Source organism: Thalassophryne amazonica, chromosome 8, assembly GCF_902500255.1.
Source record: "Thalassophryne amazonica chromosome 8, fThaAma1.1, whole genome shotgun sequence".
In the NCBI taxonomy this organism is placed as follows: domain Eukaryota; kingdom Metazoa; phylum Chordata; class Actinopteri; order Batrachoidiformes; family Batrachoididae; genus Thalassophryne; species Thalassophryne amazonica.
The window spans coordinates 97,921,786-97,946,314 of record NC_047110.1 but is presented as its reverse complement, the minus strand read 5'-3'; the positions used below and the strand labels follow the sequence as shown (position 1 = coordinate 97,946,314).

Genomic DNA, 24,529 nt, shown 5'->3' with positions numbered 1-24,529 from the left:
ACTGAAAACATCTTCAGGAACACATCTTTGATGTCAATGCAAAAAAAAGAAAAGCCACTAAAACATACTGCATGTTTAACAAACTCCATGTGCAAAATAGGAACAAAGATATTTGCATCTCTAAAATGTTTCAATTTGCAGAGAATAAAACTCCAGGTCTGACATTCATGCACCTCATTTGCATACAATGTATCAGAATCAGTCACAGGGAAAATACAGCACGTACATCCTGCACAGACTATACAGAGAAAATGGAAGAGGGTGGAGAAGAAAAGGTTTCCAGTGTCAGATGAATGTTTATTCTGCAGCAGCAGATCCAACAGGACTGAATAGCAGCTCTATTGGAGTGTCATTTGCTCTTTTCTGCGCTTCCGCCTGGTGGAACGAAGCCGTAGCGATCACACGGATGAAGTTTCTGAAAGGGTTATTTCAGAATTTTTTTTCTAAATCTTCAAAAGCATGAAATAAAAAAAAACAAACAAAAAAAACAAATTCCAACAATTTGTGAGTTGAGTCTAAACATCTATATCAAAGTTCATGTTTATCCAAATATCTGGTTTGTGTGGAGACAAAAACACTACATCCTCTTGTAGAGCAACAAACCACACGCCATGAAGGCCACGAGGCTAACCAGCATGGCATTTCTGCTATATGGAAAGGACCCCTCTTCTGATGCCTTTGGTGCAATTGGTGGGGCTTCTGTTTCTCCCGCAGACTTTGAGTCCAGTGGTTCTGTTAGCGAGGCCTCTGGTTCTTCCACAGCCTGTGGTCTCGGAGGTGCAGCTGGTGAGGTTTCTGGTTCTGCCACAGGCTGTGGATCCGGTGGTGGTGAAGTTTCTTGTTCTGCCACAACCTGTGGATCCAGCGGGGCAGCTGATGAAGTTTCCGGTTCCGTCACAGGCTGTGGATCCGGTGGTGGTGAAGTTTCCAGTTCCATCGCAGTCTGTGGTTCCGGCGGTGCAGCTGGTGAAGTCTCTGGTTCCGTCACAGTCTGTGGTTTCAGCGGTGGTGGTACCTTCTCCACCAGGGGGGACACTGTGGCAGCGACCACCTGCTGTTCCACTTCTGGTTCCAATTTGGTTTTGGGCTCCACTGGTGCAGTTAAACTGCCCGCTAGGTCTCCTGTGAGTACAGACGACGGTTCTACTTCAGGCACTGGGGCAGCAGCAGCGGACAGCTTTGGCTCAGGGTCCGATTCCACTGCAGGAACAGGTAAAGGTGCTGCGGGTTCTGGCACAGTCTCACACAGATGTGAAGTAGCAGTATCTGGGTCTTGGGGAGGCAGCCCTGGATCAGAGGTAGTGAAGGTCGGCTCTGCTGACAAGCTCATTGGTACCTCCATGACAACTGGCACTACTGCTTTATCTTGAGGTAACAGCGGAACACCTGGAATCTGTTCTGGGAATTCCACCCTGAGCTCCGCCAGCTCGCTCTCTGTGCCGAGAATGCTCATTATGCTTTCCTCTATTGCGCTAGCTTCAGCGCCTTCCTCGGCATCCTCGCGCTCAACGTGGACAATGTCTGAGTTTGAGGAGTTATTTTCACTGCGCTCCTCAGCCAGAGCCACGCCCTCATTACTGTCCAGGCTCTTGACGTCTTCTGTGTCCATCACACCCACCTGCATCCAGGACTCGTGGGTGCTCAGAGAAATGGGTAAACTTTTCGTCTGCCAGGCGCTGTGCTCGCTGCTGCCGTCTGGCAGGGAGAACTGTGGGGAGGGGGCGCTGTGAGGATGCTGCTCTCCCGACAGGATGTAAATGTCGTTATTGTCCTCAGCAATGGTCACATTTTGCTTGTCTGCTGCCTGAAGTCCAAATATTGCACCCTGTGGTTTAAAAAAAAAAAAAAAAAAAAAAAAAAAAAAAAAAAAAGACAGGGGTGAGTATGCTGTATAGTAAAGTCTCATGCTGTGCTTTGCTGCATCCATGACACCACCAAACCACATCGGGTCCTGGAACTTGGTCCGTGTCTATCGTAGTGAAACACAAAATGAGCAAAGAAAATGACATGATACTGAATTCTGAGAAGATGATGAGTTTAATTAGTTAGGATGTTGCTCTTTAAGTGCAATGTTACAAAAAAATAAAGCCCCCCCCCCACCACACACACACACACATACACACACACACTAACATCCCCTCCCCCCTCCCACCAGAGTCTCGATCCCCTTGAGAACACCCAAAATGACGGCCTGACCATCCAGACACACACAGACCCAGCTCACAGCTAAATATCCAATCACTACTGTGGCTGGTGCTTTGGGCCAAGACAAAAGTACAGAACCTTACCGTATGATGTGGACCACTCCAGCATGCCAGGAGAGATATGGGTGATTCCATGCAACCAAAGGAGAGAGGTCTAGGATGTAGGGCCCCAGGAGAAACAAGGAGAAAAAGGACAGTAGAAGGGCACAGGGGCCAGGAAGGGTACCCACCAATGCCACCGTGGCAGCCCAACGAACCGCCAGGGGACCGGCCCAGGCAGAGCCAAAATGCACCTCCCCTCACGGAAGCATAGAAAGCAACCCCACACACAAGGGGAGGCACACAGGGTGCTCCAGAACTGCACAACCTGGGCAACGGCTCCCCAAGGGAGGAGTGAACGGCGGCGCGGACGAGGGGCCAAGGAGCCAGCATGACCAAACCTCAAGCCCGGGCAGGGACCACCGAGCCAACAAGGGTGAGATCTGGCTCTCAAACAAGGGGCGGGACCAATGCCCCTGAGCTGGGAAGCACATGAGATTCCCCCAACACCCGAGACTCCCCCAAGACCTCACCCCAACCCCTTATCCACCCCCCACCGGATCCCACACCAAAGCCCAAGATCAGGAGACCACCCAAGCGAGAGCGGGGACCATGGCCCCCATCCCCCCAGCAGCTGTCCACCTCCCTAGTGTCAAACACGCCCCACCACAACACCCACCTCCCCAACGGGTCGCGGCACCCTGGGCCCCACAAGCCCCAGCGTAGGGCCCCGAGACCACGGCAGAACAGGATAGACAACCCACCCCAGCGCCCCAGCCATCCCGGGCCGACCCCACCTGCCACACTTACCCTACCTAACAAACCCACCCTTGTTATTATAATTAATCTCCTTTGATGTGTGCGACCCCATAAGTGAGCAGGAACGAAGTGTTGCATCAAAAGCAGGGCAGGAACAGCAGGTGGCAGACTGCAGTGGAAGGCCGTGGCACACTGCTGCAGCACTCAAGCCTGTCCAAACTTTTGTCTGGTAGTGTATGTTGCCCTAGGCGCCACGGTGGTTAGCACTATTGCTTCACTGCAAGAAGGTTGTGGGATTGCTTCCCGCCTGGTCCTTTCGGTGTCGACTTTGCATGTTACCCATGTGTTCGTGTGGATTCCCTCCAGGTGCTCCGGCTTCCTCCCATGTCCAAAGCCATGCAGTTTAGGTGAATTGGTGACTCAACTAACCATAGGTGTGATAGAGTGTAGCACCCCCCCCCCAATAACTGTTTGGACAGGCTCCAGCCCAACCCCATCTCTGTGACCTTTTGATTGTAGTAAGCAGGTATAGAAAATGAATATGTTGTTGCTCAGATACAAGATTCCATACTGCCACCTAGTTGGGGAAACAACATCTAAGCATATATGCTATTATTGGAGGACATTTTGATGGGGGTTCGGAATCACTGTTCAAACTGTATGCAACAATGACTGCTAACACAACAAAGTGCAGTATTGCAATGGTCAAGTGGTTAAAACAGTTGGCTTGTGACCAGAGGATCCTTGGTTCACATCCCCGTCAGGCAAGAAACTCTCCAAGGGTCCTTGCGCAGCATCCCCAATCCTTAAGTTGATCACAGTGTGCAGATACACACCCTGCATGATGGTAACACCCTGACATGTGCATGTATGGCAACACCCTGACATGTGCATGTATGGCTGAATGTGAGGCGGCGCTGTGAAGCACTTCATGTATGAAAGCACTAAATGCAGTCTGTTTAGACACTCATCACATGTATTTCTCTAAGATGGATGCTCTCTAAACTTCTCAGAAGAGATAAAACATTGGATTTCTAAAGTATGAATAACTTTACAGTGGCTTGCAAAAGTATTCAGCCCCTTGGTATTTCACACATTTTAATTTGTTTATGGCATTTCAGATACAAAAAGTAAACCAGGCTTCTCAGTATAAAAATTTCTAAAATTATCTTCCTTAAACGCAAACTGAAAGTAAATCTCTACAACATGATATAAATTAATTAAAAATATAAAAGCCAAGATGATGGGTTGCATAAGTAATGGGTCCCTTTGGTATAACACCTGTAAATAATAAATTTAACTGCCAGTTTACTTCAGACAAGTCAGGGGATGGATACGTGAACATTTCCAAGTCACTGAATATGTCTTGAACTTTTTTACATCAGTTATGAAGAAATACAAATATGGCACTCTATGGTAAATCTGTGTGGAGTAGACAGTTCTCAAAAACTGAGTGACTGTGCTGAAGGAGAACAGTGAGGAAAACTATCAAGACACCCAGACAACCCAGAAAGCTGTATATCAAGTTGTAGAGATTTGCTTTCAGTTTGAGTCTAAGGAAGATCATTTTCAAAATTTTTATATTGAGAAGCCTGATTTATTTTTTGTATTTGAAATGCCATAAACAAATTCAAATGTGTGAAATACCAAGGGGCTGAATACTTTTGCAAACCACTGTACTTTCCTGCCACTTAGTGGCTTTCAGTTTCCAAACACTGGATCAGACTTTTCTGATGGGTTACCCAAAGGAAAGCCAAAAGAATACATTAAAATAAATTCAGTTATATGAGAGTGTGTGATGAGCTACAGTAGTGTTCAGAATAATAGTAGTGCTATGTGACTACAAAGATTAATTCAGGTTTTGAGTATATTTCTTATTGTTACATGGGAAACAAGGTACCAGTAGATTCAGTAGATTCTCACATATCCAACAAGACCAAGCATTCATGATATGCACACTCTTAAGGTTATGAAATTGGGCTATTAATAAAAAAAGTAGAAAAGGGGGTGTCACAATAATAGTAGCATCTGCTGTTGATGCTACAAACTTAAAACTATTATGTTCAAACTGCTTTTTTAGCAATCCTGTGAATCACTAAACTATTGTAGTATTTAGTTATATAACCAGTTTTTCATGATTTCTTCACATCTGCGAGGCATTAATTTTGTTGGTTTGGAACCAAGACTTTGCTCGTTTACTAGTGCGCTTGGGGTCATTGTCTTGTTGAAACACCCATTTCAAGGGCATGTCCTCTTCAGCATAAGGCAACATGACCTCTTCAAGTATTTTATCATATCCAAACTGATCCATGATACCTGGTATGCGATATACAGGCCCAATACTATAGTAGGAGAAACATGCCCATATCATGATGCTTGCACCACCATGCTTCACTGTCTTCACTGTGAACTGTGGCTTGAATTCAGAGTTTGGGGGTCATATCACAAACTGTCTGCAGCCCTTGGACCCAAAAAGAACAATTTTACTCTCATCAGTCCACAAAATATTCCTCCATTTCTCTTTAGGCCAGTTGATGTGTTCTTTGGCAAATTGTAACCTCTTCTGCACGTCTTTTATTTAACAGAGGGACTTTGCGGGGGATTCTTGCAAATAAATTAGCTTCACACAGGCGTCTTCTGTCACAGCACTTACAGGTAACTCCATACTGTCTTTGATCATCCTGGAGCTGATCAATGGGTGAGCCTTTGCCATTCTGGTTATTTTTCTATCCATTTTGATGGTTGTTTTCTATTTTCTTCCACGCGTCTTTTTTTTCTTTTTTGTCCATTTTAAAGCATTGGAGATCATTGTAGATGAACAGCCTATAATTTTTTGCACCTGTGTATAAGTTTTCCCCTCTCTTTTTAATCAAACTACACTGTTCTTCTGAACAACATCTTGAACGTCCCATTTTCCTCAGGCTTTCAAAGAGAAAAGCATGTTCAACAGGTGCTGGCTTCATCCTTACATAGTGGATACCTGATTCACACCCGTTAGTTCCACAAAATTGAACTCACTGACTGAATGCCACACTACTATTATTGTGAACACTCCCTTTTCCACTTTTGTTTTTTACTAATAGCCATGCAGACTGTGGCCCGAGAATTATTCCACATGTGAACATCAAGCATAAAATAGGATGTAGAGTGACACACTTAACAGAAAACACAGGGTCACTTTGGTTTTGCAGTAAAATCTGCATGCGCAGGGCAGAGTTAACTGAAGATCTGAGGGCAAACATCAAAAATAAATAAGGTGACAAAGTAACAAACTGTGCCTTGTCGGGCGGAAGTTAAATTTAAGGAGCAGAAGCCTCCAGTTGTGCTGCTGTGCGTGTCACATAGGCATGAGCTGGACAGACTACATTCAAGTAGACAGCAGGCACAGGCGTGTTCATGTGAAAGAATCTGACAAGCAGAAACTGGCTCCCAAACCAAAGCTCCAGTCTGTGAAACAAATCACCACCATGACTCTACTCACAAACTGCACCTGTGAAATATTTCAATTTTAACGAGTAACGCATACAAAGTAGGACTAGCCTGTGCAAACACAGCTTGATTCAGAGAAGTAATGAACTTCGAATGCCATTTTCTCTGCAAGGACGCTCACTGCAGCTGCATCCTGAGAGGCAGGAAGGGGATTAAATGTAACCACCATCGTTACCCAACATTTACTTTCTTCATAAGCCGATTTGCATGTGGGACAGAAAAACTGTTTCACAACTGTTCCATCAAATATGGCCATCGGGTATTGTGAAGACCGCCTGTCCATCTGTCTGTCTGTGCTCTGCATAAGACCTGTCCTATGACTGCCAGAGTGATCAAATTCACAGGAAACATTCTTGGGACACAGACCGTGGACAAGTTCAAAGGTGGCTAACCTAGACCCATTTTAAGAGGTTTTAAAGTCACATTCTGGTTTTTTTTTTGTTTTTTTTTTTGAGGGGGTGACAGCCAATCACAGTAGAGCGGCACTGTGATGTCAGTCGCTGGTCTAGCTAGCTGCAAACTCAGCTTCGTTTGTGTGTAAATATAACCTCTTTGTGATATATTATGTAAAGGCTACCAAGAAATGAACACTTCAAAAACTGAAAGTGTTTTCGGAACGTGAAAGCACCTCTGGAGGGATTTACAAGACCTGTTGTGCACATTATTGTCATGACATCACAGGTTGGTCTACTGAGCAACAAACTCTGTTTCGTTTGTGTAAATATAACCTCTTTCTCATATATTATGTAAAAGCTAGTGTATACTATTGTACTTTATTTAGTACAACATCCTGGTTACACGAGGGAGACATAAACACTTCTAAAATTGAAAACGTTTCTTGTAACCTGTTAACACCTCTGGAGTGATTTACAAGATATTTCGCAGATGTCAGCGTGCACACCAACTTCCACTCTTGTCAAAAGCTCATGTATGTGAGATGCCATTAAAACGTAAATTTGTTCATGACAGATTGATAGAGGGGCTTTACTGAACATGTACAAATCAAATAGAATCTTAATAATTAATGTACATAACAAGTGTGTGTGTGTGTGTGTATATATATATATATATATATATATATATATATATATATATATATATATATATATAGATAGATAGTAGTGTTCAAAATAATAGTGCTATGTGACTAAAAAGATCAATCCAGGTTTTGAATATATTTCTTATTGTTACATGGGAAACAAGGTAGCAGTAGATTCAGTAGATTCTAACAAATCCAACATGACCAAGCATTCATGATATGCACACTCTTAAAGCTATGAAATTGGGCTATTAGTAAAAAAAAAAAAAAAAGTAGAAAAGGGGGTGTTCACAATAATAGTAGCATCTGCTGTTGACGCTACAAACTCAAAACTATTATGTTCAAACTGCTTTTTTTTTAGCAATCCTGTGAATCACTAAACTAGTATTTAGTTGTATAACCAGTTTTTCATGATTTCTTCACATTTGCGAGGCATATATATATATATATATATATATATATATATACACGCACACACACTTTGCACTGGGATACCAATTAAACAACTTCAAATTAAACAGTACAGAAGACAATGCTCATGTGGCCAAGGGTATTTTAGCATTGTTATATTTTTAGAAACTAACTGAAATGCAAAAAACAAACAAACAAAACCTCCACATTACAAAAACGTTTGCTTTTAAAATCATACACAATCCAGATCAACACCACAGCTTAATGACTAATTTCTCAACAAAAAAAAAAAAAAAGTAAAACCAGTAATCCTGCATGCAAACAAACATAACTTCCCACAGATTTCCTTTCTGAGATAAAAAAAAAAGCCAATTTAAAATCTGACATTTTTCAACTCTGTAGAGCAGTGAATTTTAGAGACAGTGTATAATACAAAAACTTGGTTTGCCAATTTCAAGGATAATCATGAAAATAATCATTCTGAAGCAAGTGCAGTCCAAAATTTTAAGAATTGTTCAATTTAACACAATAGGATTTACAAGTAGTAGAAAATAACAAGAAATGAACTAAAGCCATACATTATTAAAGAAATAAAACACACCTGAGAATACAATCCGGTCTGAGGCTTTGAAAGTTTGACTTGAATATTCTGTGTTGTTCTTCGGCACTGCGGAAGCTGAGGATTTAAAGCTGTTCTGTTACCAGGTGTGTTACATAGAGCTCCACCTTCGCCTCAAGAAAAACACCATCAAGAAAACAAAACACATTCCTGCAGTGCAGGAGTGAACATCTACCCATCACTCTCAGAGTACTTCACATTAAGATTTAGCACTGTATGAATAAATAAACTGAAATCGACTTTGAAGCAACCAAGGAACCCATGACATCTCTTAAGGAGCTAAGCCTCGGTCCCACTGAATAATAAGCCATGAATAATGAGCCACGCATGGGTGTGTCACGTTTTAATCTATTACGCAGCCACTATGAAGAAGCCTCTATGTGCCTCTCTGTACCTCACATGTGCCAGGTATCAGCCTTTTGTGAGCCACGACTGACCTGTCATTTGAGTCCCGTCCAGCTTCAATTGGCTCGTTTCGCTGCACATGATCCATGTAGCGCCATGTAACATGACGCTGGTGCATGTTTAGCCATGGGTTTGGTCAAAACCTCCAGCCCTCACACACTTGGTCCCTTTAAAGGTGTGGGTTCTCAATTAACAGCATCCATTCAAGATGTCACATTTTTTAAATGCAGTCCAAAAATAGATGCTCCAGTACAGTCTGGTCAGTGTGCGCCGTGCAGCAGGCTGCAGTTCACCAGTGTTCCAGAGTCATTAAATGCACCAGACCAGCTAGAACCGAACCACGGGTTCCTGGACAGTTGCCTCTGCGCTCTCTCGCTGGCTTTAAACACACATTTGACACCGTGATCCAACTTTTAACTTTGTGTTCATCCATTATTAACTGCAAAAATCACGCTTTTGCAAGCTGGCGTTTTGCGCAAGTGTTCTTCTTGTGCGTGTCATTGCGTCAGTGCGCACCTCATCTTATCAATTAACAAGATGTTAAAGCTATCATAAACATACTTTTACAGCAGCTTATAAAGAAGGAATGAATATGCAACTGTTTTACCAAGCTATTACAATAAAAAATAATTACCTTTTAAGCTGTTCCAAAATAAGTTCTCTGCTTCATACAGCATGAGACAGAGGGGACAAAAAGAGGCCAGATGAAATGGTCCTGATTCCAGAAGTGATTAGAGGTGTTTTTGGCATCCAAGCTCTGACAGAAAATGATTAATCCGCTACAAAATAATTATTTTATATACAGCGTCCGGCGCACAAAGCAGGTAGAATTGTGCGCAAAAGGGCTGAACCAAAATAGCCTCTTCGATCCTCGTAGCTGCCAGGCGCTCGGATAATGGGCTTTTAGCAGCCTCGTCCTCACCACGCACATGCCTCTAAAATGCTTGTTTGTCCTTGTAGTAACTCGTACACAAACTGCCCCACGCTGTTGTTGCAAAATTTTGAACTTCTTGAAATTAGTGCCACACTCAAAGATGAGCGTCTTTAACCGAATATTCTGCCTCTAAGAGCCCCTCAAAGCCACTATTCTCCCACAATTGTTGAATTCCTCATCTCGTACCAGTTACAGCCCCCCAAACTGGCATTTCCAACTCGTCAACTCATTCGAACCCTACACATCCCACGTTCACTAGCCAGGATGCCTGCTCTGAGCACCAACAGTAGTGAAAGGTGTCATTTTTTTCCCTGCACTTTGTCTTTTCTGTCACAATTAAATAAATAGTGTACATAGTACTGCCCTCCAGCTGTCTCTGGACATGCTGCTACAGTATTTTTATGTGTGAAATACCACATAATGTGTTGTTAATCACCTACTGCTGCTAATGCCGACTAACCCGGAAGATGTATGTAACAATACCTGGCGACACCACACGGTGCTACAAACTGAGCAGTAAATGAAAACACAACTGGAACATCTTTGGTGGTCCACATATTTCTGTACTACAAAAATCTCAGACTATTTTCCAGCTTGTATTATGTGGAAATTGGAACACATGATTTATGCTGAGCGCATAGTTATTCCCAATCAAGGAAAATGGAGCATGGCCCAACAGGAACATGGCTTAACATATTTCTGAGACACACGCCAAAAATAAACAAACAAACAAATACCACCTCACAAAAAATGTTTTCACTCACCATCAGGTGTCACCAAGCCTGCTCCTAGAGATCACCTGCCATGCATGGTTTCCACTATTCCCTGCTCCACCCACTTCCAGTTGACCAAACCAGGTGTGCTCAGCCAATCAAGATCAAGGAAACACCAGGTGGACATGGATGGAGAACCTGACTTGACGCTCATCACATCATCGTTGGATTATCTACAGCAAGTTTTAACTTGATAATCTGTATCTCACAGTTTCCTGCAAGTAAAACTAAAATTCGAAGCCAGCACTGCTCAGGTCGGGGTATACTTGTATTCAGACTTCAGTGGGAGCAAAGTTTGCCTTTACGTGCCTGCTGGTCAAATAAGTGAGCAAACTACACAATCGTAGATTGGCAGAAATGGGGAAATACTAGTCAAACCTGTACCAGTTTCAAAACTGTTCTAGTTTCAAAGAACGTGGTCAAACCCCCAACTAATGTGGATTGCTGCTTACTCAACTCAGGTAGGGTTGCTGTAAGATCAGCCCAATTCAACATCCAATTTTCACGCACACCGCTTGGCATAACTCGGTGAGTTGTGCTAAGTTTACTCCAACTCCTGTCCTGCGTGCCCTCCCTGGGCGCTGTGCTGTGTGACGGGCTGATGGTTTTGTTCTTGCTAAACCAAGTGCATATCGCATTCCGGTCGTGATGATCATGTGTTCTGATGGAACGAACAAAGCGATTATGAGAGTCTAACAAGAAGGCAGACTAGGACCAACAAGCACTCTTCAAAAAACAAAAACAAAAAAAACAAGTGAAATGCAAACGATGCATATTGCGGAAAATAAGTGACTAAAGACTTAAATTTATATATATATATATATATATATTTATTAAGGAGCATTTTGTCAGTACTTTGCAACTTCAAACACTGAGATCAACCACATAATGAAAGGATTTGAAACCACTGCAAGAGTGAAACAACCTCATTGGTTTCTCACACACACACACACGCACATGTTAAACCAGCATCAGCAGCTAAACCCACATACCTGAAGTCTTGAAACCACTTCAGTGCACCTAAATTGGCTGACCACAGATTGGCATAGGAGATGCAGAAATCCAGCCGGAAAAAAAAAAAAAAGCTTGAGAGTGCAGACGGCTGTCAAACAAACGATTTCACTTTGCTGTCACAGTCTCCCTCATCCCTCTGCCCTCCCTCTTTTTAATAACCTCTTCATGTGGGCTCTGTCGCCCTCTGTTTTGTCTTCATTGCCACAGGACTGATCCCACCCCGGCTGCCTCTCGCCCGCTCATCACCCACGTGACATAACGCAGAGCAAGAACATGACCCCACTCGGCCACAGCACACTCCATCACGTTAAATCATACACAAGACAGGGATAAAACATCGTGAAACTGAAGGAGTGGCGTTTCATGAGCTGTGGTCACATGATGATGTCATGACCTCATTCACACAGCAGCCGTGACGCACCAAAGCCTCAAACAAAAACTGTGATTCTAAAATGAAAATGCTGCTCCAAACGAACTGTGAGTCTCTCATATTATTCCACTTCAAAATGTCAGTTATGCTTTGATGTTTCTTTCTTTTACTGGCATGAGTGAAGTCAGACTGACTGAAGAGTTTTGTGATTACAGAGTGTCTTACTGCCAACCCAAGAAAAATCAAGGAGATGCTGAAATATGGTTTCCAAAGATAACACTTGTGCGTTTGGCGGTTCGGCATCAGGAAGGACTGTTCAGAGATAAAGCTTCTACGTATGTTTAAGTCATGAAAATTTACACAGTCAGCTCCGATCCATCAAAAGCAAACTGCATTTTTCTAAAGGGCAAACTATTATTATTCCCTCGTTTGGATCAGAACTGAGTTACGGTACATCAGTGCATTTTTACCTGCACATATATCAGCAACATGTTTTTTGCAGCCTGAGAATTCTGAACTATAGCAGAGATACAACAGAAATGAGTGTTTACACCAAGAAATCTTAAAAATAAATGAATCCTCTTGATATAATATGAAAAAAAAAATTCTCAGAATTCCAACATATTTAAACAAATTCAGACTCAAGCATGACAATGTGCACTCACTGGGTCACTGTGAAAGTGAAAGATGCACTGACATTATGATTTGGACAGAAGCGTTCATGCTTACAGGATTAGACATGCATTTGTATAAAAATACTGCAATGATAAGTTATAAAGGACGCAGTAATATCACAGCAGAATGGGACATTTTGATCTCATGATTTTCTGGTAAAGTATGCACAACTAGCTCGCTCATGCCCTCAGCTGGCCAGTGTTGTATTCTATACAAGTTTGAACATGCTGGAGATTTTCCTGTTTGCACTACATAACGGCCTGTAACATGCATGCTACAATAATCCTTAACTCAATAATGGAGCAGAAAGTACGAGGGCTGTCAATAAAGTTACGGTCCTTTTTATTTTTTTCAAAAACTATATGGATTTCATTCATATGTTTTTACGTCAGACATGCTTGAACCCTCGTGCGCATGCGTGAGTTTTTCCACGCCTGTCGGTGACGTCATTCGCCTGTGAGCACTCCTTGTGGGAGGAGTCGTCCAGCCCCTCGTCGGAATTCCTTTGTCTGAGAAGTTGCTGAGAGACTGGCGCGTTGTTTGATCAAAATTTTTTCTAAACCTGTGAGACACATCGAAGTGGACACGGTTCGAAAAATTAAGCTGGTTTTCAGTGAAAATTTTAACAGCTGATGAGAGATTTTGAGGTGATTCTGTCGCTTTAAGGACTTTTCACGGTGCGAGACGTCGTGCAGCGCTCTCAGGCAGCGTCATCAGCCTGTTCAAGCTGAAAACCTCCACATTTCAGGCTCTATTGATCCAGGACGTCGTGAGAGAACAGAGAAGTTTCAGAAGAAGTCGGTTTCAGCATTTTATCCGGATATTCCACTGTTAAAGGAGATTTTTTTAATGAAAGACGTGCGGACGGGTCCGCGCGTCGGGACGCAGCCGCCGCGACGCTCCGCCACAGGAAAAACACCTCTGTTGAAAGCCTTAAGGACAAGTTGGAACATGTCCTGCCTGTTAAACAATTTCTCATATACTCACTCCACTGAAAGCCATCAAAAGCCGCCTGGATTTTACAAATGGTTATCAACACAGAGGTGTTTTTCCTGTGCCGCCGCACCGCGTCGGCTGCGTCCCGACGCGCGGATCCGTCCGCACGTCTTTCATTAAAAAAATCTCCTTTAACAGTGGAATATCCGGATAAAATGCTGAAACCGACTTCTTCTGAAACTTCTCTGTTCTCTCACGACGTCCTGGATCAATAGAGCCTGAAATGTGGAGGTTTTCAGCTTGAACAGGCTGATGACGCCGCCTGAGAGCGCTGCGCGACGTCTCGCACTGTGAAAAGTCCTTAAAGCGACAGAATCACATCAAAATCTCTCATCAGCTGTTAAAATTTTCACTGAAAACCAGCTTAATTTTTCGAACCATGTCCACTTCGATGTGTCTCACAGGTTTAGAAAAAATTTTGATCAAACAACGCGCCAGTCTCTCAGCAACTTCTCAGACAAAGGAATTCCGACGAGGGGCTGGACGACTCCTCCCACAAGGAGTGCTCACAGGCGAATGACGTCACCGACAGGCGTGGAAAAACTCACGCATGCGCACGAGGGTTCAAGCATGTCTGACGTAAAAACATATGAATGAAATCCATATAGTTTTTGAAAAAAATAAAAAGGACCGTTACTTTATTGACAGCCCTCGTATTTGCTGTGGTTATACGGGTCATGTGGGTTACCTTTTTAACTGTGTGCCTGTTTTTGTAGTTTTTAAAGTTAAAGTCACTCAGCGGGTCCGTGACATCTCCGTAAGCAACTCCATAAAAACTGCAACAGATTCAGTTCTGAAATTTTGTGAGGTTCAAGTACAATACAAGTGAGGTTCAGTGAACCTATTAGTTTGATGCATGTTGGCATCTTTTAACATACATAATTCCATGATAGTGCCACAGGCTCACCACTACATGCAAGTATTTAAATCACCATACAGTCGGTGTAGGCCTCCGAGTCTGTGTTTGTTAAAAAGATGCCAACATGACCCAAAAGAGAAAGCTCATAGTCTTCATCTCCTGTGTTGACCACAACCCAACAATTCTGAAATATGCAGCATTTTCTGTGGATTTATTGACGAAAATTTTGCAGCCCCACTAACTTCGCTCACTCAGTCCCTTAATTTGATGCATGTCCTGCTAATCACAGGAGAGGGTTCAACTATGGATACTTTCTGTGTGTCTGTGCTTATGTAACTTACCCATCCCCCTTGGGGAATGATGAAACTGCTCTCAGCCTCCTCTAAAAACTTCACCCCAAGAGGCCACAGAGATGACACAGACTGGCCCTCGGTTTGCAAAGCGTGGAGCAGCACCAGCGGCACCAGAACCTGGAAAAGAGAGAAGGACAGACAAGAAAGGGTCATTATTTAGGTAAAGGCAAAAAGGAGAGAACTCCAATCTGGATGACAAAAATGAGCGAGACATTAAAGACTCAGGGGGCCCTATCTTGCAAAAGCGCAGCGCTACCAGCATTTAGATTTTCCATCAGATACAGTTATCGTTTTCATGTTACTCTAATGTGGATGTGTTGGCCTAAAACTGCAGTGCGTTCACACACAGAATAGGTGTGTGCATATCACCTGGTACCAGAAAGCTTTTGCAAATGAATAATGTGGACACACACTCCAGCTATTTTGAGCACTGCGCCATATAAATAGCAATACCATCCTGCAACCCAGTCTCACGGCAAGTCGTGATTCAGCAGCACAATACATTAATCTATTGGTTTGTGATATTGTGATGAAAAACTCCTCATTTTCGTCACAGCAGCACAAATTCATTCTAATTCATTCTGTGATGGCTGCACGAAATTAAAAGTGAAGCGGGAGAGTCAGGGGTGGTTATGGTTAGGGTTAGAGTGGGGGAAGGAGTATGATTAGGTTATGGTCAAGGTTGGGTAGGATTACTTTGAAAGAATACATATGGATTACATGTATGTATGTACATACATTTGGATTACTTGTAATCTGATTACTTTTGGATTACATTTCAAAGTAATCCTACCCATCCTTGGTTATGGTTAGGGTTGGAGGTAGGAGTAGGGCTAGTGAGTTAAACAAAAACCCCATCACGAAAATTTGACTCATTTCATGACGGGAGGATGAAAAAAAAAACAAAAAAAACCTGAGACTGGGCTGGATCCTACTATGCACGTACACAGGAACCACAGCGGTCAAATTAAACAACCCATAAAAGATTTGCAGCACAGGTTCCACCCCATCTGGAGTGGATAGGTGTGTGTGGCCTAAGAATATACTATTCATGTATCTGCAAGGGAGCACAAAGATTTAACCACAAATAAAACTGCACCATTAGGACAAAAAACTGGACTTCACATTTCGAGGACAAGAAAAAGTAGAGGTTGATTCACCTTGTTCCAGCCTTCCTGCGAGTGTGTGGACAGATCCAATGTCATCTCTCTGAATCTCTGGTAGTCCAGAGGTCTGAAACACACGCATACACAGATCATCACTGTGAAGAAAGACCAGATCTACTGAATAGAATAAAATAAAATAGAGCCTTTATTGTCAATGTACTGTACCTTGAGCTGCTTACATCATTATTACAATGCTAGTATGATTTAAATGCCTTGGTTTTTAATAGTTAGCTGAAATAAATACATTTTAAAAAAGTTAAAATAAAGCAGGAATGGCCAACACTCTCAGGGGTGGGCAATCATGTGCCATGAAGAGCAGAGACACTGCAGATTTTCCTTACAACCAATCACCTCAGCAGGTGATTTCATTAATGATCACTTGTCTCAGCAGGTGATTTCATTGACGATCAGGTGTTTATGTTCAGGGGAGAAGCTCATCAGCAATCCACCTGCTGAGGTGATTGGTTGCAAGGAAAACCTGCAGTGTCTCGGCCCTCGCTGCCCACCCCTGCTCTAACTCATAACAAGGTTTTACTAGTCAGTCTCATTATACTTTAAGAAAAATGTGTCCATGCCTTCCAAGATAGTCATTCAAATAAGAGTATACACCATCACCTTTTAACTCAATTAACAGGACAAATAATGAGAATAAACTCATTAAAATTCAATCTTTGATGTGGCAGTTCAATCCAAAAGTAACTTTGTTTTGCCTATTCACACTGAACAAAAATATTAATGTAACACTTTTGTTTTTACTCCAGTTTTTCATGAGCTGAACTCAAAGATCTAAACCATTTTCTACATACACAAAAGACCTATTTCTCTCAAATATAAATCTGTGTTGGTGAGCACTTCTCCTTTGCCAAGAAAATTCATCCCACCTCACAGTTGTGCTGATTAGACAGCATGATTATTGCACAGGTGTGCCTGTGTGTGGCCAGTTGGATGTGCAGCCAAATTTTCTGAAACGCCTTATGGTAGAGAAATGAACATTCAATTCACGAGCAACAGCTCTAGTGGACAGTCCTGCAGTCAGCATGCCAATTGCAAGCTCCCTCAAAACTTGCGACATCTGTGGCATTGTGCTGTGTGATAAAACTGAACATTTTAGAGTGGCCTTTTATTGTGGCCAGCCCAGGGCACACCTGGGAGAGTAGTCACAATTGAGGGAAAGATGAATGTAGCAATGTACAGAGACATCCTGGATGAAAACCTGCTCCAGAGCGCTCTTGACCTCAGACTGGGGCCACGGTTCTTCTTTCAGCAGGACAAGGACTCTAAGCACACAGCCAAGATATCAAACTTCAGGGCAACTCTGTGAATGTCCTTGAGTGGCCCAGATAGAGCCCAGACCTGAATCCAATTGAACATCTCTGGAGAGATCTGAAAATGGCTGTGCACCGACGCTCCCTATCCAACCCAGGGTTCTGTCCAGACAATAGAATAATGGCGCAGCACTGTTATACTGTGGCTCATCTCGCGATGTTTTTCTGATTTGACAATTTATTCATCAGCCTTCTTCAAAGCCATTTAAAGATATCAGTCGTGACTCACTTTTCTGCTGATTAAAGTTGTTAACCGGAATTCTTGTCTACTACTGCAGGCAAGAAAGAATCATCCACTTCACACTGGACAGTTTTTATTCGTTTCTCATTACCTGCCTTTTTGTGGGTCCGACTGATATGAGAGAGAGAGAGAGAGAGACGCTCGCTGGAGCATGTTGGATGCCCGGTTGCCACAAAAAAATCACTAATGCAAACTCCCTTACTACAAGAAAACAACAGTAATGTGATCATGATGACACACCGTTTGCAAACTCATCAACAAAATTATCCTGATAGCTCATTTTACAACTGAAAACTCTCCATTTCTGTTTAAATTTGCTAAATCCCTAACCATGCAAAAGCATGTGTGAAACAGACACATTCACTAACCTGGAAACAGCACCGCTGTTGACATGACAATCATGCAACAATGATATCATGTCCAATTGATTTTTATTTAGTAAGTTCAATGTAACATCATGATATAGTTATCAATACATGGATGACACAAGAAAGTGCCATCCAGCATCCGTTAATCAAATCTATGACTTTAATGTACATGTAATGGTTTTAGTTTCAGTAAATATTGTTGTGAGCTCATGATTTGGGTGTTATTGTGAGCTTAAATACCTGACTGTCAAATATTTTGGAAACATGTATGTAAAAGGTATAAATATCATGGTCTAATTAAATTAATTCCAGAGCTATTTAGTATACTTAGAGTGTATTGTGCAATAAATAACATTCTATCATAAGAACTTGGTGTTGGAGATTTTCTTATGTCTCTTAAGTTATATATTTAGAGAAGCCTGAAGGTTGAAGTTGCAGGAAATGGCCTTCATTTGTACTTGAAACGGTCAACATGGTAGAGCTTCCTCCAGAGGAAGAAGACCTACTCCCCCGGCAATGCGCGCCGCTCCTCGGATGATATTTGCCAACAGCTATTGGCAATTATCTCTATAAAATTAAAAGTTTCGCTATATTAAAAATTTCTGGGGAGAACCCTGCAACCTCATGGAGCTTGAGAGGTGCTGCAACAAGGATTGGACAAAACTGCCCAAAGATACGTGCACCAAGCTTGTGGCATCATATTCACGAAGACTTGAGGCTGTAATTGCTGCCAAAGGTGCATCAACAAAGTATTGAGCAAAGGGTGTGAATACTTATGTACGCGTGATGTCTTAGGTTTTTTATTATTATTTTTTGCAAATTTGAAAAAACAAACAAACAAACACACACAAAAAACACTTTTCATGTCATTATGGGGTGTTGTGAGTAGAATTTGAGGACAAAAAATGAATTTGCTTGACTTTGGAATAAGGCTGTAACATAAAATGTGGATAAAGTGAAGCACTGAACACTTTCCAGAAGCACTGTACACCCATACACCAGTATTACTAAACATGAGAAGGACAGTTTATTTTGAAAGATGTTTTTGTCACTGAGTACAGAACTGACCCTGTGAGGAGCATTTGCACCGCTGTAGCCAGGTGTGTGTCCAGCTCTCTGACCACCTGATCTCCCAGCGCAGCAAGGCAGTCTTCAATGGAGCTGTCCGGGTTGACTGGACTGAATACCGGTGACATTTTCCGGTCAAAGTTTGTGCTGGTCGAGGCTGGAACACAAACATACACACTAACATGTCAGGGAATCACTGCAGTACGATTTTAGAAATTACTGTGGTGCATATTCACAAAGGTCACAGAAGCACAGCAGACAGGCAGAAGCAATGCAATGACATATTGTACACACTATTAAACCCTCCCTCTTATTTATGCACATAAACTTCATCTTGCTCTGACTGATTTTCACTCCCTGCCTCTCCAGAGCATATCACCTCTCCATGCTAACCTCAAACTGCTCCCTCATCTCACTAAGGAGTTTGTATTCCATCACAGTGTGCAGGGTGCTGCTCACCAAAAATAATTCATATCAGGGAATCACTGCAATTAAATTTTAGAAGTTATTATGGTGCATATTCACAAAGGTGTCGCAGAAGCACAGGACACGAGCACAAACAGTCCAATAACATATTTTACTTTTCTAATTACTGATGACTTGCTTCATAATAATAATAATAATAAATTGTACTGAACAAAACCTCCAAAGAAACTCTCTGAAGTGATCTTATGCATATATTTGGATGAATTTTTCTTTGCAAATTTTTTTTTTAAAGAATCATTGTTGCAGTTTTCACCTTAAATAAATAATAACAAAAAAAAGGCCTAGTTTCTCAAACCAGCATTGTGACGCCTTTCATATCTGTGCAGCACTCACAATACCAGGTTGGCAGTGACGTCATACGGATGCTGCGGTGTTGTTAGGATGCAATTACAGTGCATCCAGAAATTAAATTAATATTAGTTTTTAAATATCTTGATGCAAATTTATTCAATCCAGTTTGGAATAAGACTATAACATAACCAAATGTGAAAAAAGGTGAAGTGCTGTGAATACTTCCTGGATGCACGGTATGCATGTTCAAGCCTTAAAATGTAGTTACCACAAACACAATGCTGTGTGGTCAAAGTCTACATGGATGCAGAAGTTTATTTGAAGAGCACACAAAAGATACCTGGCCTAACCAAGCCTCTCTCTGGTCCTGGGTTATGAAGACTTTTCAACTGATAACTTGGAACATTACAGCTACCTTGGAACATTACTACTACACATCAAGAGTATAATGTGTTTGTAAAGAGCTACAGTGTTGTTGTTAATGTGTTTCTGGAACACTTCATTTTATCCTCAGTGAACATATACTGCACATAATCAAATGAAGGGGAAAAAGTTCATGACACATTTCCTCATCAACTTAATGCACATTTGTCATTCAGCTTTATTTATGAAACCCTGGCCCGCTGAATTTCATAATAAATTTACAAAACTCTTTAAAAAAAAAAAAAAATCACATAGTCCGTGTGTAGGATTTTGAGGAAAAAAATTAATAATTTCATCCATTTTGGAATAAGGCTGTAACATAATAAAATGTGAAGTGCTGTGGATACTTTCTGGACGTACTGTATATGCAGTCTGGGGGTATTTGGTCAATCGTTTTGTGCTGCAACGACTGCAGTTTTGAAATAGTGGATGCACACTGAGGTGCCAGTATGACATTCCCCCAATGAGCCCGACAATTCTCCTTTCACGTTTGTTTGGACATGACTGTGCAGTTGCTCAAATTTAAAAACCAATATTTAATGTTGGGAAAAAAGCTTGCAAGAGTACACAAAGGAGGAATCTTGATTCAAGATCCAAATATCTTATGCCTTAACAAAGATATTGGCTTTTGTTAGCCAGTCAGTTGTGAGTGAGACTGCTTCAGCCCGACTGTCACCAAACTTGGTATATGGATCCCAGTGATCCCAAGAAGCCTATCGATGTTGGGGTCAAAATGTAAAAATCACTGAACTGTGTGGAAGGTGCTGTTAATCAGTGACAACTATGGGCTTGTTACCATTTTAAAGGAAGCTTGCTCTGTGTATGTTTATGAACAAATATGCATGTGTGCCCACTTACAGGTAGAAATCTCATCTTCAAGTTGTCTGAGTGCTTCCTCTATCAATCTGGTCTCATCCCGCTCAGTCTCTGTATCTTCTGAAAGAGATCACAGCAAAAACATGACCTTTCTCTGTCACAGACAAACAGCTGTTGTGTAAACAATTCAAATTTATATGGAACTCAGTTTCACTTTACTATTAAATCAATCAGATATGCAATCGGCTGTTCTGATTGAATACTGAAGCACAGTCTATTTACAGAATTGATTTTTCACATTGCTCCAGGCATGAACACAGCGAGGAACAAAATGTTCAAAGCCGACATGGGTGTAAAAGTGCTATAAAAACACTCTGTCCCTGCAGCTCACACATGAACACCCTGAGGATCAGTGTTGGGCATTCCTGAGTTTAATGCTGTTTCAGCATTCAGTCAGGCAATATTCTGCTTTGGCGCGTTGGCGTGCGAGTAATCCTACAGTGATCGCACATGACAGCCTGTCAAAACTCGGACCGGGTGAAGCGGAAAGCGGGGATCGGCTGCTCACCTGTCATTCACCACCCATTCCCAGCACACACACAACAATAAAAGGAACAGGAAATACAGGGGATTCTCCTGCTCCCTCCTTCTGCTTTCCTTGTGTGCAAATAAAACACTTGTCTGAAACGCATATGTTCGGAGTCTGTGGATAAGGAAATCAAACGCAAACTAAAATCATTCTCACGGGACAGAAATAAGAAAGACCGTGACTTCAATGCACAAAGTTATCAGCTCAACTTGCTGAGGGCTGCTAAGGACCAAACTCAATGCAAGTGGTGTTTATGAACTACAGCAGCACTCATTTAAGTGCATACCTCCACCATGGCCAACCACCACATCTGGAGCACTTTTTTATGGAACAAAAACAAAAATGAATAAATTTAAAAAGCCCTGCAATGTTAAAGAAAGTGCTAACTTCCTCCACAAGTTGGGTTGATTAGTTTGTGATCAGGATGAGTCATGAATTTATGAACCAGCTTTCATAAAAGCTGTGGGGCATAAACTATATGATATATGATGCAGCTCTTGATTTAGATACCAGAAACATTTTCACTTTCAGCAAAAATGATTGATATTAAAAAAAAAGACTCTCTCATTAAATAGTAAATGAACCTCAATTACAAAAAAAACTGTGAAAATAAGACCCCCAGACCCGGGATACAGAGGTCATGGGACAGTCAAAGCCAAACTGAAACAAGAGGCTGACCTGCAGAACGTCCATGTAAAGTTTGACTATTGACTATCCGATAACCCATAAAACTTTTATTATGATCACAATGTCTTGTCACAAACCAACACGACAGAAGGAAGATGATGACAATATGCTTCACGCAGTGGAGTTAATAGAAAAAAAATTCAATAATACATATTGCCGAGGGGAGGAATGCACTCTGCCGCGTACTCATTTAGTTGAAATCATGAATTTGCTTCTGGATAAACACTCAGCTTTCATGAGCTTCTGTCCTGTAACAACCAGTACTTCTGCTGTGTAACAAAATGTATTTCCCAACGTTTGAATACACAGGTGACCATGATATGGCAAAAATAATCTTCTCCCAGGTTTTTTTTTTTTTTTGCCTGTGTCTTTCGGTCCATTTTTTCCATGCCATGCACACAAGGAACAAGATGAAACTCTGGCATGCTGCGCCTGAAGTTGCTGTGCACAAGCCGGCCTTCCGTTACTCAGGACACCATACTGAAGGAATTCTAATGAATTAGTCATGTGGCATCTATTGTTGCTTTAAAAAAAAGAAAGAAGCACGACTAGCTAGTTCACAACACTCCTGTTAACTAAATCAGGCACAGTACTCTCAGGACACATCTGAAGTACATGACAGCCTTTGTAACTCAGATGACAAACAGATGGAAACCTGCCGACCTGCCTGGATAGGTTATGTTTGTCATGTGAGCATCCTATTTCAGTGTTTCACATTAAACGGCATCATATGAAGATGACTACAGCAAAGACTAAAAACGAATGCTCGCCACTGCTTGCGCTTCAAAAATGAGAGTTGTCCAACCGTGAACTGCAGCTGTACCTTGTGACGCACCAGCGTGCAGCATCCCTAGGTAACGGAGAACAATGTACTTGGTTTCATAATAGAAACCCTCAGGCACAGCAGCGGCCAAGGAGGCAGAAGAGGTGGGGCTCGGAGCAGCCATTGAACAGACTTCAGTCAGAGTCTCGGGCACATATGTTCTTACACCCAAAACCAGATGATTCACCTGGAGGGGACAAAAAGATGACAGCAAGTTGAGGAATATCAATAACTGCTTCATTCTTGATTGCTGCAGTACAGTCACTTCTAGCAAACGTGCAGAAGTAAAATCAGGAAACCAGACAGAGGCTGCAGTAGACACGACACAACAAAAGTCACGATCACATCTGTAAAACAGCCGATATATGCAAAACACAGATGTGTCTCACACTGCATCATTAACAGCAAAACACCTAATCTTCTGCTTGGGGTATGTTATCATTTAGCCCAGGACAAGAACTGTCATAATTACTTCTTTTGTTTATGGGGACTGCAAAAAGGCAGACAGACTATTTGACTGATTTTCTAACTTGCGCTGGTGTAATTCATAAGGGAAAGAGTTGTGCACGTTGGGAATAATTTGACACCAAAATAAAAACTAAACTACCAGTCAAAAATCGACTTGGGGATTCTGCACCTTTATTTTTATTTTTTATTTATTTATTTTTTTGCTGGTCTTCAACCAAGCACACTCACGTTACACGACTGTCAAGTTTACCAAACACAGACAAACTCCCAGCCTGAACTATCAAAATAAAACATGGCGCTCGTTTATGGAGTTTTGTGCCAAACTTTCAATGACACCGTGGAGAACGTTTGAAATAAACAAACAAACAAGCAAACAGCAAGGGAATGTGTAAGTATTATTCAGTTACGAAAACTACTGGAACTCACGTTTACTTCGGCTCCGCAAAACGACAAACTGCGTCTAACTAACGTCCCACGCCAATTAACAGACTTTATAAAGGCTGTTTTAGTCAAATAATTCACACGAGTGCACGTTAATTGAAACTAGCTACGTCAGTATAACCTTAAACATGATTTGTTAGTGTTATTTCAGATGCGGAACATAAAAACAAAGAACAAAAACTTCTAAAGTTGACTTTATTAAGATCCAAAGCTTACCGTACTCCTCCAAGGACAATCAGGAGTAGATAAGGACAAAAAATGTGCGACACACTCAGCAGCTGTAACTGCAGTGGAGAACTGTAATGCTAGTGAGGGCTAACCAATGTAGCTCGCGACTTTCAAAATAAAACGTTAAGGTGCTGTTACAACGGAAACCTCGCGATAGGTTTTTCCTGTTC

General features: G+C 41.9%; 1 protein-coding gene across 7 annotated transcripts; it reads right to left on the bottom strand.

The window, feature by feature from the left end:
- Positions 1–12: 12 nt before the first annotated feature.
- On the bottom strand, positions 13–24,491 carry bcl2l13 (BCL2 like 13). 7 transcript variants are annotated; one of them, XM_034177041.1, is made up of 8 exons: positions 24,348–24,491; positions 23,211–23,409; positions 21,166–21,243; positions 19,108–19,264; positions 16,100–16,172; positions 14,928–15,056; positions 978–1,825; positions 13–668 (listed from the first exon to the last, which is right to left on the bottom strand). In XM_034177041.1, the coding sequence occupies exons 2-8, from the start codon at positions 23,344–23,346 to the stop codon at positions 578–580; spliced, it is 1,512 nt and encodes a 503-aa protein (XP_034032932.1). In that variant the 5' UTR covers positions 23,347–23,409; positions 24,348–24,491; the 3' UTR covers positions 13–577. The 7 variants fall into 7 exon arrangements, with proteins under 7 accessions (XP_034032932.1, XP_034032929.1, XP_034032928.1 ...); XM_034177038.1 differs by having other exon boundaries at positions 13–973; positions 1,148–1,825; XM_034177037.1 differs by having other exon boundaries at positions 13–1,104; positions 1,150–1,825.
- Between the last annotated feature and the right edge of the window lie 38 nt (positions 24,492–24,529).